Consider the following 20,963-nt stretch of genomic DNA (forward strand, 5'->3'; position numbering starts at 1 on the left):
TTTCCATCTCGCTGCCCCAAGATCAGACCTTGTTCGAGCCCGTTATCTTTTGTTTTTTCTGTTCTGTCCTTCAGCAGTGATCAGTCCCCCCGGCGTTACTGAAAGCCCCTGCCACGCGTCTGGTGCCCTTACCGCAACTCCTACCTACTGTTGTAGGGACAGAGCCACCATGGCAGCGATTTCGTATTCCGCCGACCCTACACTATACCTCTACACCTCCCTCACAGCCGGAAGCTCTCATATCATCACTGCAACCTCAAGATTAGAGACAATCCTCAAAGCAAACAAGATACCCTTTCGGGCAGTAGACTGTGCTACAGATGAGAAGGCTCGCATGCTGTGGGGTAGAAGATCAAAGGGCCGCAAACTCCCCGGACTTGTTAAGTTCGGCACAATCGTTGGTGTAAGTGCTCACGCCTTATCGCACTCTACGTGCCCTAGCTCACACAAATGTTTCCCAGGACCTCGAACAGATTGAAGAATGGAACGAATACGGCGAGCTCCAAGATCAAATCGCAGGATTCTCGGAATTCGGTGGCCCAGTACCTACTCCTGCCCCTGCCCCTACCCCTGCCACCCTCGCTCCAGAGCCAACAACCAGGAGCGCGAACTCATCCGGACCCCCTTCACGAGCCTCGTCTGAGACAAGACATATCTCGATCGCCGAACCTAAAGGTAAAGACTCCGCAGCTTCAGAAGGCGCGGCGTCAAAGCCAGCCGAGACACCGTTGAACATAGCCATGAGGCAACTTGGTGCAGAAGCAGCTGCCAAAGCAGGTCAAAAGAAAGCCGCGGCACTGCAAGCCGCTAAGGTGCCCACCAAGACACCAGACACGACAGAGAAGATCCCCGTGCCCGCCACAACGAAACTGAGCGTCGACGCGGCCGCCGAGGACCCGGAGACAGTAGGCGAAGTGACAGCAGCAAAGACACCGGCGTTGCTCGCAGCAGAAGGCGCCAAGCGAACGTCCATAGACAAGATCGCCGAGTCAGAGGGCGGCGCATCAAGCACCAGCAGCAGCGATGCTGAAGGCCACTCGACCGAGGCCCAGATCGTCGAGCAAAGACGAAAGAGCAGCATCACCAAGCTGAAATCGCGGTTGAGCGAATCGACACCCGCCGACCAAGCCGAGACTGTTGTTGTGGATTCGTCCCCCGCGCCCAAGTCAGAGACAGCCGTGCCAGAATCCGAAGTCAGTGCCGACCCGCCCGTAGAAACACCCAAACAGCATCGTGGAAGTGACATCGGAGAAGCGAGCGTTGAAGAGATAAAGGAGATTGAGAAGGAGACGAGCATTCCTGAGGCTGCGGAGGAGGAGAAAGACAAATCGGGAGCAGTAGCCACTTCAACAAATTCTACGGAGAAGGAGAAAGAACAGGTTGTTACGAGTACAGATGAGACAGAGGAGCAAGTCACAAAAGGCACTGATCCTCAGGACTCGAGGGCCAAAGACGCGGACAAGGCAGGTGTCAGTGTGGGTGATTAAATACCTATGTAGAGTATTCGGTACGAAGTACCTCCCTACTCTTGCCAGGATTATGTCACTGTGGTGTGGTGGTCAAGTGGCGTTTCTGTGCAAAGCCTTGGGGGAAATAATGATATACAGCATCAAGTATTGCCTTTTTTTTGTTGTCTCTTGATGGCGCAAGAGGGGGGTTCAACGTACCTTATGAAGCGGTGTTTATAGTGGCTTGAGTTTGTAGGCTTTGCTAGTGTATGCAAATTGCGATGAAGATGGTCGAATTTGTTCGCTACTTGCAACTTACCTGTACCTACCTGTACCTACCTACTTGAGTGGGACTACCTCCACGAGGTAGCCGTGCGTGCCTAGGTATCTAGATACCTCGGGGAGATAGATAGGTGCGAGAGTAAGGTAGTCGACCTCAGGCATTGCCTCAGGGTACTAAGGCGAGGCAGGCAGGTAGGTATGTACTGTAGGGACGTGTGTGTGTGTGTGTGTCCCAGGCACGACGCGCGGAGTGATTGATGATGATACCTAAAAGGTACATAAGAAGGCACCGAGTTTTGTACGTCCCTTGCAAGGTCAACGACTTTTGTGCCTTTGGTTTGTTTCGCTTTCATTCGATCAACTAACCAACTGACCCTTCCATCCACCTATCCGAGTCCTTCTCATGTTTGCCCCCCCGCGCCCCCCTTTTTTTGGGGTTTGGGTACATCTTCAGGTAAATGTGTGGCGGTAGTGACGTAGATGTACCTAGCTACGGGCTATCAATTCAGTTTCTCCAGCTCGGTGGTTGGGTACCTGCACACGACGTGGCTACATCAGGTGTGTATACCTGCAGTTTTAGTTTCAGGTACAGATAGACAGATGTAGTTCCTCTTCCCTTCAAGTTGCCCCTTGTCGGTCAGCCAGCCAGTCAGTCAGTCAGTCAGTGCCTCGGGAGTGTTGTCATCATCCATTTGTGTAGAGAAAAGCAGAAGAGAAGAATCGAAGATGTCAATTATTTCCTCGTCATCACGATATTTTGTTGTGTTTTAAATCATCCTCGGTTCGGTGGTGGTGGTGGTGGTGGTGGTGTCTTTTACAGCATGGCCCTCACGGCTCCGTCGCCCTTCCAGCCTGCCTCTTGCGCGACGATTTCAGCACACCTCTCACCGACGGCGAGCACGGTCAACATGGGATTGATGGTGGTCATGGCGGGGAAGACGCCGGCATCCGCGATCCTCAGGCCCTTCAGACCCCGGACGTTCAACTTCTCGTCGACGACGGCGAGGGGGTCGTTCTTGACGTCGCCCATCTTCGTCGTGCCGGCGGGATGGTAGACGGTGTGCGCGACGCGTCTGGCGTACTCGCTCAGCTCCTCGTCGGTCTGCAGTTTCGGGCCGGGCGCGACCTCGCGCTTGATCCAGTCCTTGAACGGGGCCTGTTTGGCGATCTTGCGCGCCGCCTTGAGCCCGAACACGAACGTGGCCGCGTCGTAGCCCTCGGGGTCGGTGAAGTATCGGAAGTCGAGCGCCGGCTTGACGCTCGGGTCCGACGAGGTCAGGTACAGCTTCCCGCGCGACCGGGGACGGGGGATGTTGGGCGTCATGCAGAACGCGTCGATGGGCGTGTCGTAGCCCAAGCGTGTCGTGTTGAGGCAGAAGGGGATCTGGTAGCAGTGCATCATGACGTCTGCAATGTCCCCATCCGGAAGGGCTTGCGGGTTTGTCGGGATGGGTTTGGCGCCCGCGGCGTTGGGAGCCTCGCGACGGAGGAAGATGCCGGCGTCCGAGTCCATGGTCGTCTGGTTTGGTGGGACGGGTTGATTCAGCTCCCATATGATGATTGTTTCCGGGTGGTCCAGAAGATTCTCACCGACGCCGGGAATGTCCTTGACCACTGGAATATGCAGAGATTGGAGGTCCGAGGCCGGTCCAAGGCCTGACAGGAGCATGAGTCTGGGCGTGTCGACTGCACCGGCACACAAGATCGTTTCGGTCTTTGCAGTCAGAGTCAGATTGGTCCCTGACTGGAGGGTCAGATCGATGCCGGTGACTTTGTCTCCGGAGACATTGATTCGGGAGACCCATGCGTTGGTGAGGATCTTGAGGTTCGGGCGGTCTTCCTCACCGCGGAGGATGGGGTGGATGTACGCTACGCTGGCAGATGAACGTCGTCCGTCGTCTGGGTTGTAGGAAACGGAGAAGAAGCCGACGCATTCCTTGAGAGACCCGGTGCTCGAGATCTGCTTGTTGAAGTCGTGCACCACGGGAATGTTCATGGCCGTGCTGCAAGATTCGACCCAATCTTTGCACAGCTGATTGCGGTGGCGGGAGTGGACAGGTTGCACCGTGTTGCGGAGCTTGTTGAGCACGCGCATGAAGGTAGGGAACGTCCAGCCTTTGGCGCCCAGGGACTCCCAGATTTTGCAGTCATACTCGAATGGCCGGAAAGAAATCAGTGTGTTATGGCTGGAGCAGCCACCTAGAACTTTGGCACGAGAGTGTCGAATATGGGAGTTACCTGGAAGCTGTGAGCACAAGCCGAACCTACGTGAAGTGCAACAAACCCATGGGCTGCTCTGTGGTGCCATAATCATAGTCGAGTTCTCCACCGAGCAAATTGAGCCATTGCTTAAGATCCAGGACTCTGTCGTCCATGAAATCACTGGGTCCTGCTTCGATCAGGAGGATCTTCTTGTGAGGCAGATACTCTGCCAGACGCGAGGCAATGACACAGCCCTACCACGGTCCAGGCATTAGCAAGACGTTTTGTCTATCTGACAGCATGCAGCCTTGTGCACCGTGTCTTCCATTCGATGGCCCAAGGCTGTGCGGCTGGTTTCTCGTTGACTTACCGCTGTGCCACCACCCACGACAAGGTAGTCATAACTGTCGACTTCGGAAGCGTCGAGGTGAGTAGTAGTCATATTGATGGTGGTTGACGTCAATTCGAGATCCCTTGTATTCCGATGTTTAGATGAGAAGATTGTTCATCCACCTTGATACTCCGTAAATCGAGCAGAATCAACGAAGGGGAGATGTAAAAATACAGTGCAAGTCCCCGGTATATATCCGTATCAACAAGAATTATCGATTCAAAGATGGGCTCCCGACCAGGCCCACCGTACGAGTAAAAGATCAGTCCACGGAATGGGCCGTTGTTTTGGGGCTCTTCCTGAAGATACGATTGAAATGTGAAATTTTTGACGAAGCACCGAGTACGATACCTCCTGTACGTAACAGTAGGGATGAGCCAGACGGCGGCCAGGGATGCAAGTTTGCGTCATGCACAGATCCCTGTAGTCTTGAGGCCGCTGTCTTGTTAATGGTCAAGTCAGACCTGGTCAAGGGAGCCGGAAGCAGCGGAGTGGGCGTCGTGGGCTCTTCAGCCTCTCGCGTTGAAGCTGATGTGGAATGAAAAATTGGCTGGACTGCAACATGAATGGATGTGGAGGCGAAAGACAAAAGGCATTAATTGGTGCCTCAAGGACGCCCAGAAGTTCTGCGTCGACTGTGCTCAGGTTGTAGTTTCCAGAAGAGGAGAGGATTACCATGGGCCATCGGGTGTAGAGACCTGCAGGCTGCTGATTGCCGGCCAGTGCTCGTATCGACACACACATTACAGGGAATTAGACTTTGTTTGCCTGCAAGAGGAAAAGAATCACTGAGATAAGCGGGTGGCCAAATCAGTCAGTGTAGGCGGCGATTGTCCCGTCCAGGCCTCAAAGGGCCTAAAGTCAAGGCTAAAACCGCCGCCCAGAAATTCTTGTCCCAGGCTTCGAAAAGGCCCTGAAAGACCGTCTTTTGAACTCTCACCCCAGTAATGAACGCCGCAGGTACAGCACTAGCTACCTTAAGATGAGTGTCCGTTCACAATCCCGACATGACATCAAATGTTCGATATCATCAACCGCCCAGGGATAAATCAATCAACCGACGAACGTTAAAGTCGGCTCACCAGGCGTCGAGAAGAACAGTGCAGCAACCCTTGCACACGCCCTCAGTCACTTGAGGAGCTTCAAGCACAGATCCAGGTCCAAGTGGCCATCATCATCATCTCCTCACTACCAACTCCTGTCCATCCAGCACAATGGTGCTCAACATCTCCCTGCCGGATCGCCACACATTCTACGCCGGCAAGGCACAAGAATCATCCTCATCCTCGTCAACCTTCCAATCAATCGATCCATCCACCGCCAAACCAGTGTGCACAATCTACGCATCATCCCCGTCATCCATAGACTCAGCCATCTCATCCGCCAAGTCGGCGTTCCCATCATGGTCCAGCACACCGCCGATTGAGCGGGCACGCATCCTCCAGAAGGCGGTGCAGATACTCCGGTCACGAAACGACGAACTGGCCAAAATCGAGACCCTCGACACGGGCAAGCCGTTCTCCGAGACGTCGACGGTCGACATCGTCACGGGCGCCGACGTGCTCGAATACTTTGCCAACCTGGTGGCCTCGGGGGGTCTGAACGGCGAGTCGTTCCGGCTCCGCGACTCGGCGTGGGTGTACACGTCCAAAGAAGCGCTGGGCGTGTGCGTGGGCATCGGGGCATGGAACTATCCCATCCAGATCGCGCTCTGGAAGTCGGCGCCGTGCCTCGCGGCCGGCAACGCAATGGTGTACAAGCCGTCGGAAGTGACGCCTCTGCACGCCCAGTTCCTCGCCGAAGTCTACAAGGAGGCCGGCTTGCCCGACGGCGTGTTCAACGTGGTGTACGGCGCCGGGGAAGTTGGCGCGTACCTGACGAAACACCCGGACATCGCCAAGGTCAGCTTCACGGGCCAGGTCTCGACGGGACGGAAGGTCGCCGGCGCCGCGGCCGGCGAGATGAAGTACGTGACCATGGAACTGGGCGGCAAGAGCCCCGTCGTCGTCTTGCCGGACGTGGACGTCGAGCAGGCCGTCGACGGAGCCATGATGGCCAACTTCTTCAGTACGGGCCAAGTCTGCACCAACGGCACGAGGGTGTTTGTGCCCGAGAAGCTCAAGGCCCGGTTTGAGACGGTCCTGCTGCAAAAGATCAACGAGGTTCGGGCCGGCGACCTGATGGACGCGAGTACCAACTTCGGCCCCTTGGTCAGCGAGGCCCACTACAAGAAAGTCACGCAGTACATCGAGCACGGCAAGACGGTGGACAAGGCGCGGTTGCTGTGCGGCGGGTTGGACCAGCCCGCGAACCTCCCCGTGCAGCTCAAGAACGGCTACTGGGTGTCGCCGACCGTGTTTACGGACTGCTCGGACGACATGAAAATCGTGAGAGAGGAAATCTTCGGGCCCGTCATGTGCATCTTGTCGTATTCCTCGATTGAGGAAGCCGTCGAGAGAGCGAACAACACGGAACTCGGCTTGGCGGCCGGGGTGTTCGGGAAAGACGTGAATCAGTGTCACAGTGTGATAAAGCAGTTGCAGGCGGGCATCACTTGGGTCAACACCTGGGGCGAGTCTCCGGCCGAAATGGCCGTTGGTGGATGGAAGCAAAGTGGTGTCGGTGTCGAAAATGGAAGACGAGGTCTCGAGGCTTGGGTCAGGAATAAAAGCACTCTGGTGGAAATGGGCGGTTCCGTTCCTACAGTTTTCGCGAACTTGTAAATCTTTTGTTGTTCAAGTAAAAAGGGGGGAAACGCTATCTTGTGAACGTAAAAATTTGGACCGTGATCGCGTCCTAGGATACAATTCCTTTGCTCGTCCTAGTGCAGAGGTCGTTCTTGACCCCAGAAATACCATTTTGCAATCGGAAACGCCATAGTTGAATCAATCCCAGAGCCAGAGTCACTAGTTGATTTTTGTGCTCGAAAGAACGATCAAAAGGGGAAGCCCAGAGAGGGAGATTTGGTTACGCAGCAAAAGTCGACACCCTCGAGCCCATCCTGTCAAACAAGAAATCGTCCATCTTTCTGTCATTCATACCGATGGCCGAATCCACCAACCTGGACGACATACTATCGGGCGTCAATTCCCCGTCTTCTGCCGCTACTTGCTCCTTCTTGTCGGTATTGATCTTGAGATCCATCAGGGCACTTCGCCAACTCTCGGCTTTTGTCGGTAGCCGTTGCTGAGGTGTTTCTTTGCCTGTTTCTTCCTCGTCGGCCACGTTTTCGATACTCTTGAAGTACTGTGAAGCTCGTGTTAGCATATCCTCCCCCATCTCCATGTCTTGTGTGCTCACCTTGACAGTCTTGACCAACATCTCGTCAGTTGCCGCATCGTCGCATACAATCATGGCGCGCTCGTGCATTTGAAGGGCGCTAGCCGTCCACATTTGACTCACTCCACCTTCGATGGTTTTGGAAAGGGCCAGGGCTTTGTTCGCGCCGAGGACGATGACCAGCACCTCTCTCGCGTCCATGACCGTACCAACGCCTACAGTCAAGGCTTGTTTCGGCACCTGACTCAGATCACCACCAAAAAAGCGAGAATTGGCTCGGATTGTGTCTTCTGCCAGCGTCTTTACTCTTGTCCGCGACCGCAAGGAGGAGCCGGGCTCATTAAATGCGATGTGTCCGTCCGGCCCGATGCCGCCGAGGAAAAGGTCAATGCCGCCGGCTTTGGCTATTCTCGACTCGTAGTCGGCGCATTCTGCAGCGAGATCGGGAGCGTTGCCGTTGAGGATATTGACATTGGCAGGATTAATGTCAACATGTGCGAAGAAATGCTTGTACATAAAGCTGTGGTAGGATTCAGGGTGGTCTTCAGGTATGCCGACGTATTCGTCCATGTTGAACGTCACGACATTCGAGAATGAGATCTCGCCGGCCTTGTGCGCCTGTACTAGATGTCTGTAGATGATCTCGGGGCTGCTACCGGTTGGGAGGCCTAGGACGAAGGGCTTTTCCGCTGTCGGAGAGAATGCATTTATGCGGTTGATGATGCATCTGGCAGCATATCTCGACGCGCTTTCCGTAGTGTCACGAATGATGACCCGCATTTCGCAATAGATACTCTGTTGGTGGTGTTCGCGAGGGAAGGTAATCTCCGCAGATTGCGCAAGGTGTTAAATGGAAAAGTTCACAGCGACAAAGAGATAAAATGGAAAAGACAGCAAGATGAGGACAAACCTTTGACGTAGAGGAGTCTCCAGTAGTCAATCGCGCCGCCGCTTACCTGGGCCATCTTCCTAGGAGGATATCTCGACCACTGAGCACCTTGTGTAGCCGCACGAAGAGACGAGGGTAGCAAGGCGACCGTGGAGAAATGACACGAGGATCACCATGGAAGGGTATGCAACGATGCAACAATTGCGTATCATCCAATCAATGGACCAGCGCGGCCCGGTTCGGACCCATCAGGTATCTCTCTGCAGCGTGATAACCATATGATGGCGGAGAATCAAGATGCCAGCGAGGACGAGCACTCGCAGCAAAGCGCAGAGAAAAATGGCGGGGCAGTCGCAGTCTGCGGCACGTGATCAAATCCCGCGCCGGTGTAACGTTAACGTCTTCGCCCTTCGGTAGCACTGAGAAAGCCCGGCAGCGCCAGCAAGGTGGCATCCGTCAAGCTTTTCCCAACTGTGTGTCTTCCATCGTCCATTGCCATCCTCACAAATGCAACATCACCTCGATTCCCCATTCCCACGTCTCATGTTGCTTCTCTAAGTTAACGCCATGCGCAGTGCTCCGGTGTCCCCCCCCAACGCCGAACCTGGAAGACACCTCACTGGTCTCGCTCGTGCGTCAATGACTCGGCTTTCTCTCTGACCCGATCACCTGTTCCCAGTCCTCACTCCCCTACAGCCCTCTCGTCCCCTTTCCATCCAATCAGATTATATGTGGGGACGAGCGTACTTCAGACCGTTATGGCCACCAACGGGGATGTATCCCCCGGGTGGAACGAATCGAGGTATGTCTCGAGCATGCCGTCATCAAAGCTGCCGTGAAATCCACAAGCTGATCTATATATCACAGGCAACTCGGCCAATTGTTTATGATGGGCTTTGATGGCACTTCTGTCACCGACGATGTCAGAACGTTGATCGAGAAGTACCACGTAGGCTCGATTCTTCTCAAGGCTCAAAACCTCAAATGTGCTACCCCTAAAACCTGATGCTACATGCTTGCTTCATCTCGTCGTGTCTTGCTTGACTAACGATATAACCTTGATAGCTGCCGAACAGGCGACTCAGCTTGTTCTTGAGTTGCAGACCCTCGCGCGCCGCTCTGGCCATCCCGTTCCCCTTCTCATTGCCTTGGATCAAGAGAATGGCGGCGTCAACAGCCTCTACGACGAGGTCTTTATTCGCCAGTTCCCCAGTGCTATGGGTGTCGCTGCTTCGGGCTCCAAGAAGCTGGCCAAAGACATCGCACGCGCTACCGCCCAAGAGTTGAACTCGTGCGGCATCAATTGGATCATGGGTCCTGTGCTCGATGTCTTGACTAATGCGAGAAATCAACCTCTAGGTGTCCGTTCAATCGGCGACAACCCGCAAGAAGTCTCTGCTTACGGCGTTGAGTGCATTCGAGGATATCAGGAAGGAGGAGTTGCCACCTGTGGCAAACACTTCCCTTCGTATGGCAATCTCGAATTCTTTGGTGCCCCGGACGACGTGCCTACTATCACCGAATCGCTGGAGGACATGAGCCAGAGTGCCCTGGTACCTTTTCGAACTGCGATTGCACAAGGTCTTGATTCGATGATGGTGGGAGGCGTCGCCATGGCCTTCTCACAGGTCAATGTCATGCATGCCTGCCTTTCTGAGCAAATTGTGCGTGATCTATTGCGCAATGAAATGCAATTCGAAGGGGTCGTGGTCTCAGAATGCCTCGAGATGGAGGCACTCAGTCGCAACATAGGTATTAGTGGAGGGACAGTCATGGCATTTCAAGCGGGCTGCGATTTGATACTCACCTGCAGAAGCATGTCAGTCCAGGAAGACGCCATCAACGGTCTGAAGACTGGTTTGGACAATGGCATGATTGACAGGACTCGAGTGCAAGAATCTGTTCAAAGGATCCTCAACATGAAGGCGAAGTACACGTCGTGGGAAAAGGCTTTCTCTCCACCTGGGATTGAAAATCTTGCACGGCTACAGCCGATTCACACCACTCTGTCGACCACAGCGTACAACAAATCCATCACAGTTGTTCGAGATGAGAAACATTATCTACCGCTGTCCAGAGTAGTCAAGGCTGAAGAAGAACTTCTCCTTTTGACGCCATTGGTGAAACCTCTTCCAGCATCGGCTATATTCCACCAAATGCAACATGAACTGTCTGCTGCACCATCGTTCAGTCGGAGCCCTAGCGTCGATGCCAACACTTCGATCATGAGCGGCGAGCAAGTATTCCGAGAACTTGGCCGGTCCTTAGCCAGACATCGGAACGGCAAGATATCCCACACCTCGTACACAGCGAACGGTGTCAGACCTCTGCACGAAAACCTGCTAAACCGTGCACAAGGAGTGGTCGTTGTCACTGCAGATGCTGGCAGGAACATGTACCAAAATGCATTTGCAAAACACATTTCAATGCTCTGCAAGCTGGCCGTCGGACCAGATGGACGGCCTAGGCAGAAACCTTGTGTCGTGGTAGCTGTCAGCTCTCCTTTTGATTTCGCGGCGGATTCCTCAATAGGGACATACATCTGCACCTATGACTTCACTGAGACCGCCCTTCGCGCCCTCGTCCAAGTTCTCTATGGTGAACTGAAGCCAACAGGAGTATTACCGGGAGCCTTTGGCCAGAAACCACAAACTAATCACTACCGGCAGCAGTGGCTTGTAGAGAGCTTCAGCGAGGATCGGGACTCAGCCGCGCTTGATGTTTTAATCGCCCAATGTCAGAATGACTCGTCAGTGCATGCGGTGCTGCTCAACAATGTCTTTAGTGGGACTTTTCTCCTTCGAGATCCAGACGTCGAAGAAGCGCATTTTGTGGTCCGAAACAGCAGCACTAAGGAGCTTTTTGGATTCTGTGCAACATATTACTCCAAGAGCAGCGCCATCGGCCACATTGGGGCTATTATTGTTGATCCTGCTCGGCGGCAACTGTCAATTGGCCATTCATTGCATGACCGAGCCGTCCGAGCCCTCTTGCAGAAGAAGGGCGCCGCCAAATTTCAATTGGGGGCCAGGTTTCCCAGCGTGTTTTTGGGCATACCCAAACTTGGTCCTGTTGAATACAAAAAACTACGGCAATGGTTCGCGAAGCTGGGTTGGAACACAGCGCTGTCGAGCTCTGTGGCCACCATGATAATACGCGATCTATCCACATGGTCAGTTCCAGAAGGGCTTGGTCAGAAGTTGGCCAACCCTGACGTAAAATTCGACCTTGTTTATGGCAACGAATACAACGATGTCATGATGGAACACCTCCAACGCTGTGCCCGAGACGATGTGCGATGGATTTATCAGATGGCCATGAGCAACAAGGAGGGTTGCGGCATCATTCGAGCCAAAAAAACAACAGATCAGTCAATACTGGGATCTATACTCGTTTGTCGGTCGGAATCAAAGATAGCAAAGTACATTCCCTCGCTATACAAGCAAACTGGGGTGGCATGCATCTCTTCGCCAGTCATATCGACAATGTTTGGCGACAGAAGATCGCTGTTTCAGGGACTCGTTTTGTTAGGCATCAAACAATTCAGGAAACAGGGGTTGCGGTCTGTCCTCCTCGACTATGTGAGTTGTACCACTGAAGTGAACTTGATTTATACTGACCAGCTGAAGATTCGAGAAGACCCGACTGCAGATAGCCTCAAAGCCTTGGGCTTTACTGCTATAAATACATTCGACGAGGTTTCCAGCGAACCCCTGCACTGGACGATGATGCCTGGAACGTAATCTGCATACGCCAATCACGTATATCTGCATTCTACAACCTCGATCCCGGGACTGCTCCATCAATCACTCTTACTGAGATGCAGGTCCAACCAAACATTCTGTCACAAAAGTACAGTCTCATAGAGACGACCGAGACAACCCGAGCACCGAAGGACCCACTGAGTAGCATGATGTGACTTAGGAACCAGGATACCCTAGGTCAAACCATGCCATAGTGGCAATACACCTGTCTTCTCCCCACGTGATCATCTTGTGTTGCAAGGATTCGGGGGAGACGACAAGTCAGACCAGTAATTTGCACGGATCCTGGGCTTTGTGCTTCGACGCCACCGAAAGCGTCATAAAGGGTTTCGAGCACTCTCGTCATGTCCAGCTGAAGATGAGGTTCGGATTTGATATATTGATGTATCTCGACGCAAAAGACCTGTCAAGAGGAGTGATAGTGTATCATAGCACTCGCCGCACCGACCTGCGGACTACAATGGACCGAACCGATCGCCCTCGAAAGCCGGGAAGGGAAAGCTGAGTGAGCGAGCAAGGAAGAGCGTTGGAAATGACGGGGCTTGGGCTGGGGGGCTGGAAGCCAATAATTGAACGACCTGCGACCGATTAGTGCAACACTGTGAGAAACTAGCCCAATCAGGGGAAGCGGAAGTTCGGAGGCAACCTTTGTTTGGTCAATCGGACGAGGAGCGAGCTTTTGAGCCTTTTTTTACTGTGCCACGCCTGTGTCGCCGGGTGGTCATGGCACCGGAAAGATTGACAGAGAGTGAATAATCATGTCTGATTCAGAGTGCGTCGCTAGCTCCCAGGACCCGATAGTAGGTTTACGTCGCAGCAGACAGGGAAATGCGGAATAACGGAACGTCGGACACTGCGCAAGCCCGCCCATTCGCTTGTCTCACTCCACGAACTTGAATCGAAGGTGGGCTGATACGAGCAGTCGAATGCCTTGTCCCCTCGCCCAAGGTCGCCCATTCGGGGTCATGTTCCCTGGCGCAGTTGGCGAGCCACATGCGATCTGACCGCCACAACGCATCTGGTACCTGGATGGCGTCTGTAGCGCGGCTTGACCGAAACCGATGCAGAATCCTCAGCTTCTCTTCTTTTTGTCTCCTGCCCTCAAGGCCTCCCGCTGTGTGACGAACTGACCTGTGACAGCTTGAAAGGGGCCAGCAGCGCCAGTGGCACAAGAAGTGTTGCACATGCGAACGATTGGGTCTGGCAGGTGGTCGATCACGATACGAGAGCTGCAAAGGTGCACAATGATGTGTTCTTCGTGTTCGAGCTTTTCCGTAGTGGGCAAGCGCATGCGTTTCGACAAGCTATAATTATGCATGTCAGGCCGTCGGGCGAAGCGATGATCAACCATTGAGACACAGGCGGGATCATCAGCGGCGTGCTAGTCTCCTTCGGAAAGCTCACTGACTGGTGGCTGGAGTCACTGCAGTGGGAACTCCCCCCGAGTGATGCAGACTAACAGGCTTCTGGCAGGGCTTCGGTGCATGAAGATGCATGTCCAATGGCAATCCAACCTCGGCATGAAGACTGCCAAATGCCGCCTGTCACGGCCATTCTTGCTCACCTGGAGTCTGAGATTGGACTTCTTTTTGTTTTGCTGAAAGGAGCATGTGGGCACGGCTGAAGAGGCTGAAGAGGCAAGTCCGTGGGCCCCCTGTGCCAGTCTTTCGATCCTGAGGAGATTGAGGGATGTGAGAGGAGTCGGTTGGGGAATGGTGTGGTCTGGCAGTGTACGGAGAGGAATCGAGTGGGAGATCACGCTCTAGAGAGTCGAGATAACGGCATTTGGTGGCATAGACAGTGCTCCAGTACCTAGGGAGGTACTGTACCTCAGGCACTACAATAATAATAATACACGGCTACAATACAAAGCACGACAGGCTACTACCTGGTACTCCCTACTCGTAGGGGCACCGGATCTCTCGCCACCTTTGGGGCCAAAAGATGGTTCAGTCTCCGTACCGTGAATGCCGACACACTACCTATGCCGTGACCTGACCTACCACTTCAACTCTACAGCGTAGCTAGTGTGAACTGTACATACGAGCCTTTCGACAGCAGAGGCGACGGGAACAATGATGCCTGGTTTAGCTGCGTTAGCTGGGCAGCGTAAGCCTTGTCTCTGCGGGCCCCGTTTCCTTCTAGAAGGCCACTTGACGCCTTCTACCGCAAACAAACAAACGCCTACGGTGGCCCCCAGCAGTCCCGTCACCGCCCCAGGCTTTCGCCGGGTGTCAGTGCAGCCTGTAGGGGCTCGCAACAGGGAGTGGGTAAAGCCCCTTAGCGCCCCTAGAGTCCCTCTTCCCCCCTCTGCACCATGCCCACTGCCTGTTACTGCCCCTCCCCTCTCTCAGTTCACTCTTTTCCGTAGCAGGTCTGAGAAGTTAGCACCAGCCACCGGCGTGGAGGCTGCGCACCGAGCCCACTCACTGGCCCTGGCAGCGTCTGGATAACCGGCTAATCTAGGTTTAGGTAGTGAACTCTGCAGGCGTCGTCGGGGACTAGAGATTCCCTCATATCCACTTGCACTTCCGCGCGCCATCGACCCAAGTCAAGTCAAGCGATGGTTGCGCATCTTGTCTCGATCGCAACCTCCGACCCTTTCACATTCATCACTGGCCACCGCGAACACACAGACCTTTGCTACTCTCTGCCACTGACGCCGTACTTGCGCAAGGACCGTTTTGGTCTATATACCTGTCAGATCCTTTGCGGGCACTATATTCCCTCTTGTGTCCCACACTTGGATTTTCCAATTTATCGACGACCATACGCACCCTCTCACCTGTAACTGCTCTGGACGAGCCGAATAGAAGCCGGTTTCTTCTCGAGGTCCTGACAGTGCTCTGCATCCTGACTACGAACGGACCAGACTGCCCCGTCATCATCCTTCTGCGTGTGGTGCGTCGAGTACTCGTTCGTACCTTCAACAAGTTTCGCCTCCGTCCACACAAGGGAATCGTTCCAGCCCTCGCCGCTCAAGCTGCTGAATAAACCCTCACCCTGGGCCGGCTGATTGATTTTCCAAATTTCGAATTTTCGCCCAACCCTTCGAGCAGTGGCGCCGGTCTCTCGAGCAGATTCTTCTTGCTCTTGAGAATGCAGACGAGAACGCCTACCTCTTCCCGATAACCCTGTTGTATATCCCTCCAGCAACTCATCGTCGCCCGTGTGCGCCCCCGCGACTCCTCTCTTCCTAATTCAGTCAGCCCAGTTCCATGGCCGTGACCATGGACGGCTTTGATCCCCTCGCAATGCCTTACTTGCACAGTCCAATGCCGTTTACCGACGGAAACCTCCAGAATCTGGATTATATGAGTGTGCCGTCAGTGATGGACTTGCAAGATCAATACTCCAACTTCGACTCTGAGCCCTATATGAGGTAAGTGGGCTGGCTTTTGCTTGGGGATTTCCTGTGCTGACCCGCCATCGACAGTGGTGACGATATGAATTTTGCTCCATCTTCGAGCATGCAGCCTTCCGCTATGCTAAAGCGCTTTTCGTCTGGTTATGATGATCCATTCGCAGAGAGCACAATGTCACAGTTTGATCAAGTGCCTCAAGAAGGGTTGCCCGAGAGTCCTTCTATCGACCGGGACAGCAAGTACCTCAGCTTCTCCATGCCGCAATATAACTTCACCCTATTAGACGACTCGTTCCGGCGCTCTTCCGTCAACATCAACGCCCAGCTACATGGCATGTTCTTTCTGGCGGAGTCTCAATGGCCAGCCACACCCGACGCACCGCCCCCTCCTCCTGAACTCACCTGTTACCGACGAAATCTCTTCCAAATCACGGGCAACGTCACCCTTCCCAGAAATCTTCGATACGTCTTTACCGACGATGGCTCCCGAATACCGATCTACGAACTTGAACTGTCCGTGTCGGCCACCGAATCTGTAGAGGGTAACCCGGTCAAGATCATCTCTGTGCCCTGGAAGACACCCGCCAGCGGGGAAGCTCCCAAGCCCGAAGACAAAATTGAAAAAGAACCGCCGACGATTCCCTTGGATAAGATGTCCGGACAAGACATCGACACTGACTTCACCACGTTTCCTATCCAATGGAAAAGACTGCAGTTCAGAATAGCCACGGCCAACAACGGCCGTCGGAAAGAACTCCAGCAACATTTTACCCTCCATTTGAAGATCCTCGCCTCTCTGTCCACGGGCAGCAAGATCCCCATTGCCGAATCTCACTCTGGCGCCGTCATCGTGCGTGGCCGAAGTCCTCGAAACTTTGCTGCTCGTAAAGATCTACCGTTGAGCAGCAGCTCTACAGCGCGAAAGCACCTCCCCTCGGCTTCAAGAGCAGGAAACAGCCAGACTTCGGTCCCGCAAGTAACATCTGCTCCCAAGATCAGGACGCCTCCCAATGACATGCCACCTTCCTCCACCGTAGGCTACGACAACAATACCAACACGGATTTCAAGCCCACTCCCGACCTCGACACCGGAAACTGGTTGTCTCAAATGGCTGCCTCGGAGCCCCTGCCCACGCCATACTCTGTGTCCATGAACCCACCTCTGGTTCCCACATTTTCGCATGACAGTACACCAGAACTGGGCACCCCGGGCGCGTTTCCATTCACGTTTACTCCGGACATGGGTGCTGGAAATTCGGGTGCCATGAGTCTACACTTTGGCAGCGACGACGAAGGCGGTAACGGCGGTAGTAGTCCATACCATCATCAACCCGGTTCAAGACACTCTAGTCGCCCTCCAACGAGCAATCCTAGCCCATCACTCGTGAACAAGCCTGGAGCCGGGACAACTCCGCCGGCACATCTCCAGCACCCACACCATTCACACACGCGACAGCGAATGCACGGTCATCAAGTCAGTGTGACGAGTGTGCCGAACTCGTCGGCCCTACCTACCAGCAACACTCATATCATGGGTCAGCAGCCGCAGCCGCAGCCGCAGCACCAGCAATCCCTTCCTCACCAAGGGGGCGTACCAAGACCCGATCTCGGTCTCACCAAGTCTCTCTCGTTCCACAATGAAGGGGAAAGCGCGGATCAATTATACGAATACTTCCCCCTCGGTCTGGATGACTGGATGCCGCCTGTCGACGCCGTGTTTAGACCTCACGTGGTTCACCATAGTGGTCCGTTACCGCCAGACCCCAGGAGCCCAGGACGACATACGAGTAAAAGATATTTTTCGGAGGTAGTTTAGGTACCGCGACTTGTCTGAAGGTATTCGTGAAACGAATGGAATAAGGGGCCGGGCCCATAAGTTGGGAATGAATTTTTAATGACTCTATGATCCTAGGTAGTTAGGTTGAGGGTATCTACTACGACTGACATTGTCGAAGTCTGATGGGTGGTGTTCAGGTATGATGTTATCAAAAAGAGATGGATTATGATGATGATGAAAAGAAAGAAGCATACAGCCAGCTACGCTCACCTAAAGCTACACCTACAGCTACATATATCTATATGACTTGCATGGGCTACGCGGTACGGGCCATGGATTTGCTCGTCGATGAATGGATAATTTGAGTTGACAACACGGGAGAGTTTTGACTCCTTTTTACCTTGGTGGTATTTTGGTTTTACTTTCTTCTTTATCATGATACCCAATTCCCGTGATGTGAATGAATGATTGAAACTCCCCCTACGAACAAGTACTCAGCGTGCCAGACAAACAATATACAAAAAAGGTGATAAAAAGTCTTCGTTAGTAGTATTCTCACTTGGGTCCTTTTATTGTATTGATTTGGTCTTTTTCTAGTCTACTTGAGGAGACAAACTTGGCTTGTTCAAGTTCTCTGAGACATTGGAATAGTGTTTCGATTTCTAGGTAAGGGTAACGTAATGTAAGGCGAGGCAGGGCAGGACAGGGCAGCGTAAGGTAGGGTAGGGTAGCCCGGAGGTGAGAAAAGTAAAGGTACGTTAGGGTCTATAGAGTATGTAAGGGCAAGGGTAGTTAACGATTCGATTCAGTCAGTCTGTAGTCAGGGGTTTGGCTGTCGTCAATTGGGACAGAGGGTGTACGGAAAACGGAACACCCCTAATACTTGATGTATTCCCCTGATTCCATGAGTTTTGGGTCCTTGAGGTTCCCCTGAGGTCTTGGATTCTCGAGTCCGTTTGTTCCTTTGAATAACTCGGGCGCCCCCGAAATAGTAGAGGCTTAGCTATAGCGCACACGGCGTTTGAGATTGAGACACGGGTGACACGGGTGACGCCACAAGGGCAAGGCTAAGGCCAAGGGAGGTAGTACTGTAGGTACCTACTGTACCTCCGGAAATAGAAAGTCTGAATTACTCTGAGTGATGAGTGAGAGTGAGAGAGAGAGAGTGCGTGTGTATCTGGGTGTGTTTGCGTTGCGACAACAAAAGTACCAAACGAGGGAACAATACTGTCGCGAAAAGTAAAGTTACAGTCCAGTACATGTCATGGCTCAAATATGGTTTCTCAGTTCCTTTTCCAAGTTCCAGGTCAGAGGGGGTCGGCGCGCGTGGATTGGGGGATCATAACGATGATCTATGTACGATGATAATGATACACTCTGTGTGTGCTTGTTTCTATTTTCACAATTGTTGGATTCCCAATTAAGATACTAATGAATGCCATTACATCGGTCTTGACTTTGGTTAATTGTCTTATCCACTACTCGTCCTCGGAACCTGGGTAGAAGCCTAGATCCTCCGTGCCTATCCTCTGTACTGATATCTCTGTTGACAGATATGTCGTGACAGTAGTAACGAAGTCGCCCTTGATGATGGATGACATGAGCAGTAGTCGCGTCTTGATAGGAATTGCCGGCACGCGTCCAAGAGAGTTCAATCAATCCCATGTCAACCTTTCTGTGTTGCGTCACCCTGTTAGTTATAACTTACCTTTATGTAGGGTTGGAAAGATTAAAACCTGAACTTTCATGTAGTTAGGGCTGATTAAAAAAAAGGTCCGAGCACGATTCAAAACCTGCTAAGCTGGCTGACCATCGGGGAATGAAGGCAGAGAGGGAAGCAAGGTGCAGTAGCGAACTGACTTAGCTTTCGGTCAATACTTCAACTGGTCAAGGACAGTGCAATCAGAAAAAAGATAACAATTAATGAATACCCGCCTTGTGTCAACCTCGTCATGCCACATGCCCATTGAGAGGACCCCTATGTACCGTACGGATATCTACCTTATCTATCGAATGATACAAGCATAAGAAGCTTGAGCGTGGATAGCGTGGATAGCGTGGCTCTCACCTGTCTTCCTTTCCCACTAGAAAGATAATCGCCCGGAGGGAGCCGAAGAGATAGCATATTTTTGAGCCCGGTGTTGTTGCGGCGGACGGATAAGCGAGGATAAGTGAGGATAAGTGAGGGATACTACCAACCTTCAAGGATGGGGGGGAATGGGATCAGTGGATGGATTCACCCAAGGGATCATCAACGGGCGTGATGGCTTGTGGACCATCCTTTGCGCTTTGCGGCAAGTCCAACCAACACGTCTGCAAGATGACGAATATGTCACAAAAGGCGGGGAGGGTTTCGATAGCCGATGCTCGTATTCTGTACTTACAGTATTCGGCGGGTGGACAAGGCCAAACCAAGGTTGACAGCCCGGCACCCGAGGACGACAAATACGAGAGAGAGTTGCCGGGAGGAAAGTATGAACTGTCTTGTTAGTACCGGGTACCCTTGACCAAGTCGACTGGCGGTGAGACTTCGAAAAGAAGTGTGTCTTTCCGTTTCAGTGTGACAATCGATAATGCCGGGGGTCGACTTTTGGTGTGCAGTCAAGTGTCAGTGTCAGTGTCGCACAAACGCCGGACATTTTGGGCCATCCCATCAGTGGGTACAAAATTCGAAACCGAGCGGATGAACCCACTACAACGAGTGAGAGTCTGCAAGTGCCTGTAAAGATTCTTTCCCCGTTAGCCCCTGCAAGCAACCTGCAGGAGAAGGATAAGAGAATCTTCCATGACTTGATGGCGTTGGCGTTGGCGTCGGCGCCGGTCCTCGGGTGGACATTCGAGGTGTGGAGAGTCGACTAGCTACACTACAGTAGTTAGCTGCATGAACTTGTCCTGTACAGCTCTGGCAGTGGAAAAGCTATGACGTGCCGTTCACGACCTACTCGGGAACGGAACTATACAGTGAGATTGTTCATAGTCAACAGGCGGATAAGAGGGCGGGCATGGTGTACGCGCAGTATTCGTACATTGACCGGTTCCGACGGTCAAGTATTGGCGATGCCGGGGTTGAACCTGACGCAGTGAAGATGGAGGCGAAACACAAGACTGCTCGTATCTTGATGGAATGCGAGAGAGAATCTCTCACCGGTCAAGAAAGGGTCGATCCTCGTGAGAGATTGGAAACAGTGAGGCGGCCATTGAGCACTCACCCTCACGATACCCGATTTTCGCGTCCGGTACAATCCCGGCATCGGAGAAACTTTGCCCCTGTACGTCGCCATGTGATCAACGTCTCTTCTCCGCCTACTGTACAACAACCTCGTGCCTGCGACGTCGACCCTGATCATTCGTTTCACTCCGTCGTCGAAACCGTCTCGCACGCGGATTCTTCCCGCCCCAGAGGCAGTGCACACATACAGTACAATACCTGAGAACCATGTGTTTGCCGATCACTCCTTCGCAGCATGAACTCCTCCTTGCACCCCTCCAAGGCACCCTTTGCCTTTGACCCGTTGTCCGACTGTAACCGTCAATCGCGATGGCTTTTCTTTTCCGTTCCAGTGTCTC

At 53.2% G+C, this 20,963-nt stretch overlaps 6 protein-coding genes across 6 annotated transcripts; 4 read left to right on the forward strand and 2 right to left on the reverse strand.

Moving 5' to 3' along the window:
• Positions 1-169: 169 nt before the first annotated feature.
• PV08_07430 (uncharacterized protein) lies at positions 170-1,487 on the forward strand (the record flags this gene model as incomplete). Its single annotated transcript, XM_016381760.1, has 2 exons — positions 170-403; positions 462-1,487. The coding sequence occupies 2 exons, from the start codon at positions 170-172 to the stop codon at positions 1,485-1,487; spliced, it is 1,260 nt and encodes a 419-aa protein (XP_016234862.1).
• A 1,057-nt stretch (positions 1,488-2,544) lies between these two features.
• On the reverse strand, positions 2,545-4,374 carry PV08_07431 (uncharacterized protein; the record flags this gene model as incomplete). Its single annotated transcript, XM_016381761.1, has 3 exons — positions 2,545-3,968; positions 4,015-4,186; positions 4,303-4,374. 3 exons carry the CDS (start codon positions 4,372-4,374, stop codon positions 2,545-2,547), a joined length of 1,668 nt encoding a protein of 555 aa, XP_016234863.1.
• Positions 4,375-5,537: 1,163 nt separating this feature from the next.
• PV08_07432 (uncharacterized protein) lies at positions 5,538-7,046 on the forward strand (the record flags this gene model as incomplete). Its single annotated transcript, XM_016381762.1, has 1 exon — positions 5,538-7,046. The coding sequence occupies one exon, from the start codon at positions 5,538-5,540 to the stop codon at positions 7,044-7,046; it is 1,509 nt and encodes a 502-aa protein (XP_016234864.1).
• Positions 7,047-7,290: 244 nt separating this feature from the next.
• Positions 7,291-8,382, reverse strand: PV08_07433 (glucosamine-6-phosphate deaminase; the record flags this gene model as incomplete). The annotated part of the gene is made up of 1 exon (XM_016381763.1): positions 7,291-8,382. The coding sequence occupies one exon, from the start codon at positions 8,380-8,382 to the stop codon at positions 7,291-7,293; it is 1,092 nt and encodes a 363-aa protein (XP_016234865.1).
• Positions 8,383-9,249: 867 nt separating this feature from the next.
• On the forward strand, positions 9,250-12,234 carry PV08_07434 (uncharacterized protein; the record flags this gene model as incomplete). Its single annotated transcript, XM_016381764.1, has 4 exons — positions 9,250-9,293; positions 9,359-9,477; positions 9,557-12,072; positions 12,121-12,234. The coding sequence occupies 4 exons, from the start codon at positions 9,250-9,252 to the stop codon at positions 12,232-12,234; spliced, it is 2,793 nt and encodes a 930-aa protein (XP_016234866.1).
• Positions 12,235-15,473: 3,239 nt separating this feature from the next.
• PV08_07435 (uncharacterized protein) lies at positions 15,474-17,435 on the forward strand (the record flags this gene model as incomplete). Its single annotated transcript, XM_016381765.1, has 2 exons — positions 15,474-15,637; positions 15,692-17,435. 2 exons carry the CDS (start codon positions 15,474-15,476, stop codon positions 17,433-17,435), a joined length of 1,908 nt encoding a protein of 635 aa, XP_016234867.1.
• Between the last annotated feature and the right edge of the window lie 3,528 nt (positions 17,436-20,963).

The sequence above is a fragment of the Exophiala spinifera genome (genome assembly GCF_000836115.1).
Source record: "Exophiala spinifera strain CBS 89968 unplaced genomic scaffold supercont1.5, whole genome shotgun sequence".
Taxonomy (NCBI): domain Eukaryota; kingdom Fungi; phylum Ascomycota; class Eurotiomycetes; order Chaetothyriales; family Herpotrichiellaceae; genus Exophiala; species Exophiala spinifera.